The following is a 12,509-nucleotide window of genomic DNA, read 5'->3' as shown; positions in this document are numbered from 1 at the left end:
TAATGTGTATATAAGATGCAACTGTGCAGTAAAACCGTACTCTTCCTCAACTTCCCGGACCTGTAGTAATGTTTGATAGACGATTTCTAACCCATTCAAATGATACCAGGGTTATCGCCGAGGCAGGTACAGTGCGTATCAGGTTGGTGACGAATCCCGAGTAAAATCCTCTCAATCCCTCGGTCAAATACGTTTTCCGAATCAGCGGGAGCATTTTATGCTGCACGGAATCGGGTAGATTGGACTTCAACTGCATCCTTGTGCGTAGAATCTCATGTGGATATGTTATAACGGAGGCAATCATTTTGGAGACGCAGGAAGCCATGATTAACCTCGGAAGATGTATACCTTGCTCTTTCTTGTTGTCTTGTGTACTGCCCTGATAGCAGTTGAAAGTTACTTTTAGCTTCTCATAAACGGGGAAATGAATGGCTACATGCAGAAGCCCCAGAAATGACGGTACCAGACCGGCATACAGGGCTCTTATACCTTCCTGTGACCTGATCTTATTAAATGCGTCGAATGTTCCATGATAATGTGTAGGATATTGCGATACATGAGTTTGCAACATCAATCTAGTCTTGATGACCCAAATCGGATTAGTCAGTACAGTCGAGATAGCCCCTGAAGAGATAGCAGAGAGTGAATAAGCAGCAAAACCCCAGTGCGGGAACAGTTTGGGATAAAGATCCTTACAGAATTCGTAACAGGTGAAGTATATCATCCAGGTCGGGAAATAGCCCATTATTATCGGTACCAAACCCTTGTAGAGTCCCCTCACTCCTTCATCTCTGACAATCGTAGAGGCAGTACCAAGGAAGCCATGGTAATATCGATTTTCGCCGAGCGATTGTAAACCCTGGGCCTGCAGCCTTGTCTTTATCACATCGAGGGGACATACAATGATGCCAGAGAGGAATCCCGACACTGCTCCAGATAATGCAATTACTTGAGTATCATTAAGCTGCAGAAGTTTTGTACTGGGAACTTGAATCACGTCATGATTTATCGAAATTTCATGGCCTTCTATAAGTCTTGCTGCTCTTCTCGGTTCAATGACATCGGAGGATGAAAGTGGCGACACACCGTCCGGAACAAGGAAACCTTCATGTGGATCCTTCCTTCTCACGAGGTCATCCTCGTCCATCGTAGTGTGATAGCTCTCACTTGGACTGTGTACAGCGATGCACTTTGTAGTGCCGTTTGAATTGTTGCCTTAATAATAAAAACCAAGCTACTTCGGTTATGCTGATTGGACGCTGAGACAAAAACGGGATCCTTTTGACCAAATAGCACTTTCAACAATGGGGCAACGGCTGAACCGAGATGTCGGGGGAAATAGAGTGGTATACTTGTTCTAACGTTAAGGTTTCTATACAAATGAGCTTATCATCATCTCAGATCAGGCGGGTTCGCTGAGCTAAAAAAGAAGTTCCTCGTACCATGAGAAGTACCAGAAGGGTTGCTTAAGCTCAAGGGACCGTTGTTGCCGGCAAAACTATGATTATCGCGATTAGGAGCTTGTTGGAAGTAGCCAGTGGGTTGCGGGGCAAACACTAACGAATGTAAACCCGGTCTGCAGTTTGGCTGCATCTGACCAATCGGCTGCAGCTGATAGATCGAGTTTACTTGCAGATACGATGGCTGTGGATTCAGTTGTGGCAGGGGCACCGGTGGCGGCGGTTGCGACGTGTAATTTGTATGCAGCGGGACAAATGGCATATAGTGTTGCTGCTGCTGCTGCTGAATACTAAAACTATTTGTAGACGGGATGATCTGCGGTGGTAATATATTTGCGTCCGTTTGTGATGCGTGCTGTTTCTTGACAAAGGTTGCATAATTACTGCCAGCAGTAATCTTGCCTAGTGAGGGAGAGCTACTCGTCGACGAAGAACGAGAGGACGAAGCTGAGCTGAGGAAAAAGCTGCTTCGACTACCGTTGCCCAAAGCGGTGTTTTCCATCGCTGCCAACAGTTCAGCACAAGGCTCGACATTTTTCAAAAAAATCGAATCCCTGGGCCTTGTCAGTCTTTGATTATTGACGTCATCGACGTTATAATACGAGACCAGATGCAAAGTCTCCACTCTGTTCCTTCGGGGATCTTTGAACTTCACCGACATCGTCTTCTTTGTGAAGCCCGTGTATTTCTTCACCGCCGCGGCGTCACTAGATCGACTAGACGAAGAAGACGACGACAACGACGACAAGGAAGCCGTAGACGAAAGCAAAGAGTGCGAACTAGAATGCCTCAACAATGGTGGCAATTTAACGCTGCAACCAGAATCGCCATCAACCGTCTTGTTCCCGACATTCTTCGACACATGACCCGACGATCCTTTGTCCAGCTCCTTGTAAATCAAGAACCGTCCCGCAATCCTCGACGGCGACCAAGACACCCCATCCGTCCACCGCTTTATCCCTGAAATCTCCTCGACAAACACAAACACACTCCCAGACACAATCAAATGGCGTCTCTCTATCTCGTACGGCCTCCTTGGTATATGCTTCAACTTACCGTCCACGGTGGCCTGGAACAGCAGCAAAGCATCATTCTCGTCTTCGATAAACCCTCTAAACGTAGGTTCAATCTCCATCGGGGGAAACAACTATAATTATTGTTGCAACCTCTTAATCTTCTCTCGCTCACTTACCCAATTCCCAATTCCTGCCCCGTCTATATACATTCCACCCACTCTTTCACACCACACCAGTACAGTCCCAAACGGACACAACAAACATGGGATCTCTAAGAGACGACGGAAGAGCCACTCTAACTCCACTAGTCGTCAAGGGAAACGATAGCAACAGAAAATCCAGCAGACGCACGGAACGTCCTTCCAATCTTCCACCAACAATCATTCCCGTGCCGCGACTTGCGGCACGACTTGCGACTTATTCTACCCATAACCTCTCATATCCACATCACAATACTATCGAATCTCGCACTTTTCCCTAAAACTTTCCCGTTTGGTCCACAACCTTTCTAACCTTCCGTATTCCGTCTCGTCCTCCGTCAACCTTCTTAATAGGCCCTGCGGATGGCCAGCCATTCACCTCTCTCTACACCAACTCTATTCCGCTCAGCACCCGGTATTGTCTGCGGCGATTATCTGCGCCGATTTTACTGGCTGCTGTTGGATGAAAAAATTTTTAGTGTTTTTTTAACTCCTTCTATTTTATTTGTTGGCGTCGCATTTTTGCTCATTAACTTTAAAGATTTATTATATCATGCCGCTTGCCAGTTAATCCAGTTAATCGATATGAGTCATCCAATCGTGAGTACTCTTCTTTATCTTATTTTCCTTTTTGCCGTGCGAAAAGTGAACTGATCAAGATTCCTTTTACGGCACAGGTAGATCTTGCTCGCGTTGACGAGAAAATTTTTTTTAATACTTAATTGGCCCTTGAAGTTTTTCACTCCTAAACTTTGTTTTTCTCCCTTTCCTTTGCTTGGGTTTTACAACATACCAAGAGAGAACTTTTTAGAAAGAGAGACAAAGAAATCCATTAGTTTGAAATAAATCCATTAAGTTTGTTTAGTATAAGAAGAAGAATTATCATACAGTGAAATAAAAATAATAATAATGGCTTTCTAAGTTATTTTGCCCAAATTATCGTTAAAGTTTTGAGTTTTTTAATCCGAAATTAAAAAAAAAAAAATATACAAAATGCAATAGAATATATTCTGCGTTTTCACCTTTATTTTCTTTGTCTCTCAATGAAAGAATATTAAGTTCCAAAATGTATCGAGTCTTTCGAAGTTCTCATATCTTTTGTCTCTAGTTCGAGCACCACCAACCATACCTATCAGTCAAAATGTTATTCACCATGTCGTTATTGTGACATTTTTTTCTTAAAGTTCACCAGTCTCTAATTTTTTCCCATCAACAATGTCAATCTTTACAAATACAACAATTGCAAGCAGTTTTGAAGAGCCTCGCGGGGCTGGCGGTCGCCAGCCCATTGTGGGCGAATTGATCTTTGACTCCTTTATCAAAAAGGAGGAAGGTCAGGAACACGAAACGATTGATTTTTTCAATCAAGACGATGAGAATCTTACTCCAATCTTCGAGAACGCCACGGTTAGTAACGCGAACGCTAGCCCAAGTGAATGGGGGTCTCTGTTCGACAACGAGATCCCGATCAGTAGCGAGGACGTTTTCACTTTCACTCCTCAGCAACCTGTCGACGAGGGCTCTCAGGCTGAGGAACCCGAACTGGAGATCTCGACCAAATCTTTCTTGCCGACGCCGATTTTCGAGGAAGCTAAGTTGACTTCCAAGACGTGCGTGGCGGGTGGTCGTGTTTCTAAGAAGGGGTCGCCCAAGGTGGACCACCTTGGAGTGACTAGCTATAATCGCAAAGTCAGAACGACTCCCTTGTCTCCAGTGGTTGCCGATTCCGATGACCCTGCGGCGTTGAAGCGTGCTAGAAACACCGAGGCGGCAAGACGTTCTCGTGCAAGAAAGACGCAGAGAATGAACGAATTGGAATTGAAAGTCGAACAGCTCTTGAAGAGAAATCATGAGTTGGAGCAGGAGATTCAACGGTTGAATTCAATCATTCGTGGTAAATAGGATAGTTCTCTGTGTTTTTTTAAGATTCTTATCTTTTTGTTGGCTGTTCGTCTGTGCTTATTTGATGCGCCTGAAGGCGAGTTCTCCAGTACGTCGTCCTTTAAAAGGTAGCGACGAGCACAATGAAAGAGCTGTACAACGAGTTAAACGAATCAATTATCGATTCTACAATTGCTGAACGAGTGCAGAGATTGAATGAGCTTGCTTTGAGTGAGGTTCTGCAATTGAAGGCGGCCATCGAACAGGAATTGGAGAAGCATTTCGGTGCGTTGAAGAGTCAAGGTGTTGACCTGTCATCGCCCCTGATCACCGAGGATGGGTTTCCTAGAGAGGACATTGATGTCCTGCAGGTGCGTTTGACTAGAAGGTATCTGAACATGCTGAGAAACGACCTGCGTGACGTGATCGACCGTTCGCAGTTCCTGTTGAACGACCATTTCCAGGCCAGTAATCCAGCGGAACGGCCAATAGACAGTACCTCTATAGTTCCGTTCGCTCAGATTTATGATATACTGCCCAACGGACCTCTGGATGTTGCAGGAGTGCGAGAGAGCGATAAATTAATTGCCATTGCTAATGTCAACGCTACTAATCATTCGAATCTATCTCTTCTACAAAAGACTATACGAGAAAACGAAAATGTGCCACTACCGATCCGTGTCCTAAGAAACCAAGAGGTTCTCGACCTCACAATGACACCTAGCAGGCAATGGAACGGTCCAGGGCTCCTGGGAGCCAGGTTGAAATTGATCTAGCCTCCATGTAGCGTCGATGTGAAAGAGATAACATCTTTGTCTTCCAGAAGGTAGCCCTCTCCACCTTCCAGCTCCCAATCAGTGTCATTGATTAACGTGAGAATGCCAGGCCTTACGCTACCATCTTCAAGAAACACTTCTACATCGTTCTTGTTAGTGATCATCTGATCAGCTATGTATGAGATCAATCTCTTCATGTCCACACCTTCTTCATCGATCTGCACCTGGTGGATACGCTGTTTGTTAACTATAACATCCAACCCACCGAGAAATTCGACTGTAACCGACACCATTCTTAAGCTATATCACTGTTCTACTTACTTTGACTTCGCCTGTATCTGTCCACCATTCGCTGAAAAGTTGTCGATGGATGAAAACGGTGATGTTAGAACCTGGATAAGGTTCTTAATTATTTTGGAAATTCCCAACCAAATACAGCTCGCGTGGCGTAATGGCAACGCGTCTGACTTCTAATCAGAAGATTGTGGGTTCGACCCCCACCGTGAGTGTTTTTTTTTTTGCAAAGTTTGACAGTATACGTAGAAAGGCAGCCGATCCTTCACCAGTTAAACTGTAAATAGCTGGGTTTTCAATTCCCTTCGACCATTTATCTGCTGCTGAAAGTGCTGTGTTTTAATCGTATGGAATCTCTGTAATACGATGTGGCCGCGTTGAATCCTTAACTCTTCTAGGATGCGGTGGTAGCACGGATAACAGCGTAATGGTTTTGCGGTCTGCTAATACCTTAGCGATCAGTTATGTGATGCTATGTAAAGCTATTGCATGATTAAAATCAATGTTTTACGAATAGTGTCGCTGAACGCTTATTTATTTAAGGATTAAAGAAAACAGTCCGAGATCATCTTCCTCACATTTCTGGCGGCTTTAAATTGAGTCAAAAATGTATTTCATCAGCGGAGTCTGAGTTTAGAAGTAGCCAATTTTTCTGTTCGCTAAAGTTTGCCACGTCGAGAACACATTGAAAACCTTTGAAGAAAGTTCCCATCGAAGTTCCTGATCAACTGAAATCTAAATACTGAGCACAAGCTCCTTTAGCCAGGTCTTTGCTTCTTGCTTTTTTTTCTCGAAGTACGGGATACCGAAGAGTGGTTCTTTCCTGAATACGAGAAGTTTGCTTCCTCGCCTAGGTGGCTTTCCTATTCTCCCTCTTTGTCCACTTAATCTGACCAGCAGTTTTTTTGCAAAGAACGAGAAAGGAGGCAACCTGTCATTGTTTCCCTCACAGCTCTCCATCAAAAGACGTCTTTCCTGTCGCCGTTTCCTATCTTCCTTCAACTTCGCTAGGTAAGTTTTATCCTCCAGCCACTTCTCCATCAGTTGCTCACAAACTATGATTCTATCTCTATCATAATTATGCCACCTTCTAAAGAAGTGCTTGCGTACAGCAGGTCGAGAACCTCTAAATAAGGGAATTAGGCCTTCATTGCAGAGAATGAAATGATCCATCGCATCTAGGACATCCTCGTCCTCCTCAAAATGAAATATACTACGGAAAAATGATTTACCGGATGATAAACTGGGGCGGAATATCAATTTTCTGTCCTGGCCTCGAAGCTCCTGCTCTGCGAGTGTCCTCAACGTCAGGTCGGCTTGCATCGAGCGAAACTCTTCGCTGTCGAAATTCATGCGCTTGTTTCTGCGTAATCTGACGGGACAATATTCCTTCAAAAGCTTAGCAAACCATATTTCATCTTCGATGTGCTCCCAAGTTTTTAAAGATACTTCGCTATTGGGAGAAACGGTATCCTTCGTCAAATCATTTCTCTGGATGTCAAACAAAGGGTCTTCTGTTTGAGGGAACTCTTCAATGCTGCAAGGAGGATAGCTAGAAATCTTCAATTCTTCCAAGCCTTGACTAGTGTTTGGAAGAGGCTTAAAGTGTAACCTGATTTCACGTTGCTTATTGTCATCAATGAAAACCATCTCTTTTTCACTTGCTGGGATGATTGTGCGGGGCTTCCATGCTGACTTCAGTCTTCCGTCAGCTTTCTCACCGCTTGAATCTGATTCGGTGTAGAGAACTGGTGTGACAGGCGTGAAGCCTGCGCAAACCGGAGAAAAGGTGTTGGCTGCACCTGATGATGAAGCAACCGTGGAACAAGGACTAGACCGACTCCAGGATTTTTTAATATCTAATGCTGGAGGGACTGAATTAACCGGCTTGGGTTTTTCATTTCGATCTTCTAATTTAGAGTAGTAAGGCATAGGCTCATGCCCTTCATCAACTTCCAATTGGTACGGTCTATGGATGACTGTGTTAGCCTCACTGACGGAAGATATAGTGTTTTCGGAGGCTGCGCCAAATGCTAAGTAGTCACTGATGGTGAAAGGCTCTGCATTTGATGACAAGTCAGTCTCAGGTGCCCACGAACGCATCTGCTCCGGTTGGTCAAAACTGTGCGGTTCTTCCCTGTCATTCTTCCAAAATCTTAATCTGTGCCTCCTCCTGTTTGACTTCTCTGCCGTTGGGCCAGATGCGCTTATTTCTTTGTTGCCTCCCGCCCAAAGTCTGGTCAACCTCTGCTTAAGTTGTTCCCTTTTACGGATCTCATTAGGTTTGGCATTCTCAGACAAGCCTGGTTGTGGCTCTGGCTGTCCTTTAAGATGCAGACCCGACTGAATTCCTGTACTCCCGGACATTGTGCAGTCGAGATGATTTTGCATGTATGCTTTTGGCATTACTGGATCTTGATTGTTTAATATCATAACTCTGAAAAAAAGGTTTTCCTCGAGTTACAAGTGATGGCACAAAGCTGGCAGTGTTAACTGAATATGAAGTATCTTAAATGGTCTTTGTATTGCGCAAATGTGTCTGCGTACAAAAATGCTGGATTTCGGCATATGGTGGCGAGCGCCAACTTTCGATTTTGTGACGCGCCCTTAATTTTTCTGTCTAACAGAAGTAGCTTTGAGAATCGACCGTATAATCCAGGCGTGAGCACTCGATTATTCGGCACGCATGTCCGCCAAAGGAGCTTGAACTGCGGGCAGACATTATTACCAAGAATTGAAACTTAATTGATCATCAAATTTCCGTTAGAATTGAAAGCTCAAAGATAGCTCGCAATATGAACTGATACGATAGATCAAAATCATAGTCTTTAGAAAATTTAATATTGAAACTTGGAAAATATTATTGCATAATGATTCTGCCCCGTATGCTGGAGGGACTGCTTAGTCCAAAAACAATCACTCTAGCTGACGTTTGGGATTTATCGTGTAAAAATCCGTCCGGCATTAGAAGGATCTTTGCAGTTCTTCTTTGTTGTATCTAGATCTGACACAACCAACCCAAACAAGGCTTATGAGTCATAAGCGACAAGTTCAAGTGAGTGGTCTGACCCAAGACTACTATCTGTTGGCTGTGCAAGGCGATAACGGAAGAACTGTGGCATGATACCTATGGTTCAGCTGCCAGTATTACACTGGTAGTTTGACGACTTTGAGACGATTATGCTACGCATAATCGGGTGCTGTAGATCAGAAGTTTACTATTAGAACCAAATTAGAGGAATCCAATGTGGAATTGTGACATATAAATAGGAGGCCAGCTAGGTTAGATCCAAGTGGCAATTCATCCGTACTTAGTCTTAGGGTTAATAGAAGTAAGTAATAATTGATTCGTTCTTGATCTTGATGACTTACCGCCTAAGTTACTTCAAGATATGTTGAACCTAAGGTCTAAGTTACAGAAGTAATGTTCATCTGTATTCCAACATTCTTCCAAGATAGAAGCGGTGGCTCAATGGTAGAGCTTTCGACTCCAGTTAAATCCTGGAATTTCCACGGAATTGCAATCGAAGGGTTGCAGGTTCAATTCCTGTCCGTTTCAATCTTATTTTTTTTCACGCGCTTTTACCAAGGTAGAGCGGCGCTATCAATCATTTGGGATTCGATGCTATCTAAGTAAGGCCTTGCAAGTAACTATCTCAAAGTACTTCAAGTTCGCAACCAGCTCAGATGGCAGCGGCGGCCTGACCGACCTCAGTGGGTATCAGAGATAGCGACATATCTCAAGATTACGTCGATGAAAATTGAAATAAGCCCCGTTTGCCGCTAAGCTCTAAGCACGCTCGTGAAGATGAGCGGTTTGCGATCTTGCTTGACTGTCGTTAATGAACTTACCACTTTGACTTCTTAGCTCAGCACATTAGCGACAAAGGAAGCGATTCCAGATTCGCACTTTCTACTTAGCGTCGGTTGTATCTTTAAAGCTTTCGCAATCTTTTGCATGCAAGATCAATCTATGAAAGATCTTGCCTATTAGCGGCTATTCTCTTATGAAATGGTCGTTTTAATACTGTTCGAGGCTGGTCGATTGAGTGAGAGAAAAATGACATGGTTCCTGCGACCAATTTCATTGATCATCCAGTTGACCTTAGGCCAACAAAGAGGTCTATCTTTGTATTCCTCTTTATTTATTCAATTAAATAGTATTCTTCAACTCGATTTTAGAAACACTTCGAATACACATATCAAAAACAATTCATAAAAAAAAATAGACAGAACTGGAAAAACCGTTTCTTGTCCTCAAACCCTGATCACCCTGAAGTAACCTACACAGTGATTGATTCACTGGGCTTATAATCCTAGAAGGCTCTTTGACCATTCATATCAGCTCATCCTTTCAAATTATTTTGACTTTTACTGCGGGAGCCATCCTAGCAGATAACATGAAGCCAAAAAAATAATAACAGATGAGAGGAGCAAATGTTCTCAGTAGTCTATATCACGGGCAAGTCTAATTGCACGATCGGGAGCAACATGTTGGGTTTAAGCTCGGGTCTGTCTTCATGTTTATAATTTTTGAACTACATTAAAATCATGGAACTGTGAAGTCGGATCTTTCCCTTGGAATTTTATTATGCCATCCCATATTATCCCGCAATTGCACGATTTTAGACCAATGATTATGTTGTGAGCTCTATTTCCTGGTGTACTGTAGATTTGTTAAGCAATCTTGCCTTATAAATTACCATTCCGATGTAGTGTAACGGCTATCACATCACGCTTTCACCGTGGGGACCGGGGTTCGACTCCCCGCATCGGAGTTTATTTTTACCAAAAATAAAACTAAAGCAACAAACTGGGATGAGAGTCTGAGTTTAAGATAGTTTTAATTGGCATGAATTTAGGACACTTCTCAGATCTCTTGCAATTTGCTTCGGTGGTGATCCAGAGCTTTAATATATATCAATTCGTACAAAAGTACGATACTTTTTCATCTCACAAAGTACCGATGATATTGTTCATATTGGCAGCTACAAACTACTCTACTACCAAGCTCGCTAGGGTAGTCACGCAGTTTTAACTATCTCGCAAATGGCTAAGCGGTTCGCTGACTCTCAAATTACGAGAGAAACTTTTAAAGAAAACGATTCCGGCTCTGATGAAGATAATTCCGGTCACAAACTGGCATCGGCTGCTGTGATGAGCAAGCGGAAGATTGCCATGCCAAAGAAGAAGATGGCCTCCTTTCAAAAAAAGCAACCAGAGCCATTGATAAAGCCAATAGATGCACCAGCTAGCTCATTTAGCTTTTTGAAGGATACAAAAATACCGGATGGCGATAGTGAGAAATATGCCAAGATGAAAGCTTTGAACCTCCAATTCCGCGAAAAAGTTACTTTCTTTATAGATCGGGATCCCTTTGCTGACCTGTCTCCAGTTTGCGAAAAGTATAAAATCTTTGTTCAATCGCTGAATACCGCAGGAAACATTCCAGCTAAAAATACAGCCTCGGAATCTCAAAAGCCATTGACTCAACAGAAATTATCCGAGGCTCAAGAGTCCTCCGATGAAGAAGAAATGAAGGAGGTTAAAGTCGAAGGACCAACTTTCACAATTGATACAAAACCACCAACATCTGATTCTGTGTTTTCCTTCAGAACCAAGAAGAAAGCTGAGAACGAAGCTGACCACAGCGATAGTGATTCTGTCGAGATAAAGGGTCCTCAATTCACATTCGCCGGGTCGGTAAAGAGTGATGTATTCAAATTTTCCACGCCATCAAACAAGCAGAAAGATCTAGAAGTTGCCACTGCTACTGTCGAACCAAAAGAACCTCCTGCATTCTCACTCAAAACTAACGACTCATTAGATACGCCAAAAGAGAAGCCGAAGTTTAGTCTTGGCGGCGCGGGAGAATCGAAAGAGAATAAGACACCCCCCACATCAGAACAACAGAAGGACGCCAAAGAGATCTCGAAACGTAACTTTGATTTCAGTTTTTCTGCTAACAAAGCTAACACTAATGGAACTTCCGAGACTAAGAAACCATCCTTTTCCTTTACTTTCGGTGCCGGAAAAGTTGGTGAAGATGTAAAAAGCGATAAACCGGCAGCACCTACATTCTCTTTCGGTGAGCCAAGCCAAGGTTCCGGCAATAGTACTGAAACCAAACCAGCGTTTTTATTCGGTAAATCAAGTCAGGATTCGGGTAGCAAAGCAGAAAGCAAGCCAGCTTTTTCATTTGGTACATCAAATCAAGAGTCGGATGAGAAAGCTGAAGCCAAGCCAGTGTTCTCTTTTGGTGCCCCCAATTCCTCTACAGCTCCCTCTTTTACTTTCGGGAAACCTGAAACTACAGACAAACAGAATAAATCGCCGGAGAATCTTTATGGTGCCAAAAGCGGCTTCAAATTCGCTTTGCCTTTTGAGAAAAGACCTAAAGATCCAGAAGTTGATAAGAACAATGAATCAATAGAGCCACCAGCTCAGGAAACAACCGAAAATGGGCCACAGGAGGAGTCGAAGCCGATCGATTTACAGAATGGAGAAGAAGATGAGACGCCACTCTTTTCTCAAAGATCAAAATTGATGATATTCAACCCAGATAGCAAGAGCTATGATTCAAAAGGTGTAGGTGAGATGAAATTGTTGCAGAGCAAAGAAGATAAATCTAAAATAAGATTCCTTTGTAGATCAGATGGTATGGGCAATATACTGCTTAACACAAGAGTTCTTAAAGACTTCACGTATTCTCCACTGACTGCAGAAAACGAAAATCTGGTTAAAGTGCCTACGATAGAGGCAGACAACAAGTTGGTGACGTACATTGTCAAGTTCAAACAAAAGGCTGATGGTCGCCAATTTGTAAAAGCTATTGAAGACGTGAAGAAAGATCTGTAAGCGACCCGCCAAAAGGCCATCACA

The 12,509-nt window shown here is 43.3% G+C and overlaps 7 protein-coding genes and 3 non-coding genes across 10 annotated transcripts; 6 read left to right on the top strand and 4 right to left on the bottom strand.

The window, feature by feature from the left end:
- Positions 1-46: 46 nt before the first annotated feature.
- Positions 47-1,147, bottom strand: YIA6 (NAD+ transporter; the record flags this gene model as incomplete). Its single annotated transcript, XM_037284760.1, has 1 exon — positions 47-1,147. One exon carries the CDS (start codon positions 1,145-1,147, stop codon positions 47-49), a length of 1,101 nt encoding a protein of 366 aa, XP_037140656.1.
- A 245-nt stretch (positions 1,148-1,392) lies between these two features.
- MIT1 (Mit1p) lies at positions 1,393-2,595 on the bottom strand (the record flags this gene model as incomplete). Its single annotated transcript, XM_037284759.1, has 1 exon — positions 1,393-2,595. The coding sequence occupies one exon, from the start codon at positions 2,593-2,595 to the stop codon at positions 1,393-1,395; it is 1,203 nt and encodes a 400-aa protein (XP_037140655.1).
- Positions 2,596-3,891: 1,296 nt separating this feature from the next.
- On the top strand, positions 3,892-4,578 carry GCN4 (amino acid starvation-responsive transcription factor GCN4; the record flags this gene model as incomplete). Its single annotated transcript, XM_037284758.1, has 1 exon — positions 3,892-4,578. The coding sequence occupies one exon, from the start codon at positions 3,892-3,894 to the stop codon at positions 4,576-4,578; it is 687 nt and encodes a 228-aa protein (XP_037140654.1).
- Positions 4,579-4,700: 122 nt separating this feature from the next.
- Positions 4,701-5,333, top strand: NAS2 (Nas2p; the record flags this gene model as incomplete). Its single annotated transcript, XM_037284757.1, has 1 exon — positions 4,701-5,333. One exon carries the CDS (start codon positions 4,701-4,703, stop codon positions 5,331-5,333), a length of 633 nt encoding a protein of 210 aa, XP_037140653.1.
- Positions 5,330-5,626, bottom strand: URM1 (ubiquitin-related modifier URM1; the record flags this gene model as incomplete). The annotated part of the gene is made up of 1 exon (XM_037284756.1): positions 5,330-5,626. One exon carries the CDS (start codon positions 5,624-5,626, stop codon positions 5,330-5,332), a length of 297 nt encoding a protein of 98 aa, XP_037140652.1.
- A 144-nt stretch (positions 5,627-5,770) lies between these two features.
- On the top strand, positions 5,771-5,842 carry HG536_0Ftrna10R. The gene has a single exon. It is a non-coding gene; the product is annotated as a tRNA-Arg (tRNA).
- A 520-nt stretch (positions 5,843-6,362) lies between these two features.
- HG536_0F03020 (uncharacterized protein) lies at positions 6,363-8,060 on the bottom strand (the record flags this gene model as incomplete). Its single annotated transcript, XM_037284755.1, has 1 exon — positions 6,363-8,060. One exon carries the CDS (start codon positions 8,058-8,060, stop codon positions 6,363-6,365), a length of 1,698 nt encoding a protein of 565 aa, XP_037140651.1.
- A 1,025-nt stretch (positions 8,061-9,085) lies between these two features.
- Positions 9,086-9,186, top strand: HG536_0Ftrna2W. The gene is made up of 2 exons: positions 9,086-9,122; positions 9,150-9,186. It is a non-coding gene; the product is annotated as a tRNA-Trp (tRNA).
- Positions 9,187-10,333: 1,147 nt separating this feature from the next.
- On the top strand, positions 10,334-10,405 carry HG536_0Ftrna6E. Its single transcript has one exon. It is a non-coding gene; the product is annotated as a tRNA-Glu (tRNA).
- Positions 10,406-10,676: 271 nt separating this feature from the next.
- NUP2 (nucleoporin NUP2) lies at positions 10,677-12,485 on the top strand (the record flags this gene model as incomplete). The annotated part of the gene is made up of 1 exon (XM_037284754.1): positions 10,677-12,485. The coding sequence occupies one exon, from the start codon at positions 10,677-10,679 to the stop codon at positions 12,483-12,485; it is 1,809 nt and encodes a 602-aa protein (XP_037140650.1).
- Between the last annotated feature and the right edge of the window lie 24 nt (positions 12,486-12,509).

The sequence above is a fragment of the Torulaspora globosa genome, chromosome 6, assembly GCF_014133895.1.
Source record: "Torulaspora globosa chromosome 6, complete sequence".
In the NCBI taxonomy this organism is placed as follows: domain Eukaryota; kingdom Fungi; phylum Ascomycota; class Saccharomycetes; order Saccharomycetales; family Saccharomycetaceae; genus Torulaspora; species Torulaspora globosa.
Note: the sequence above shows the minus strand (reverse complement) of the source record. Positions and strands in the feature narration are given on the sequence as shown.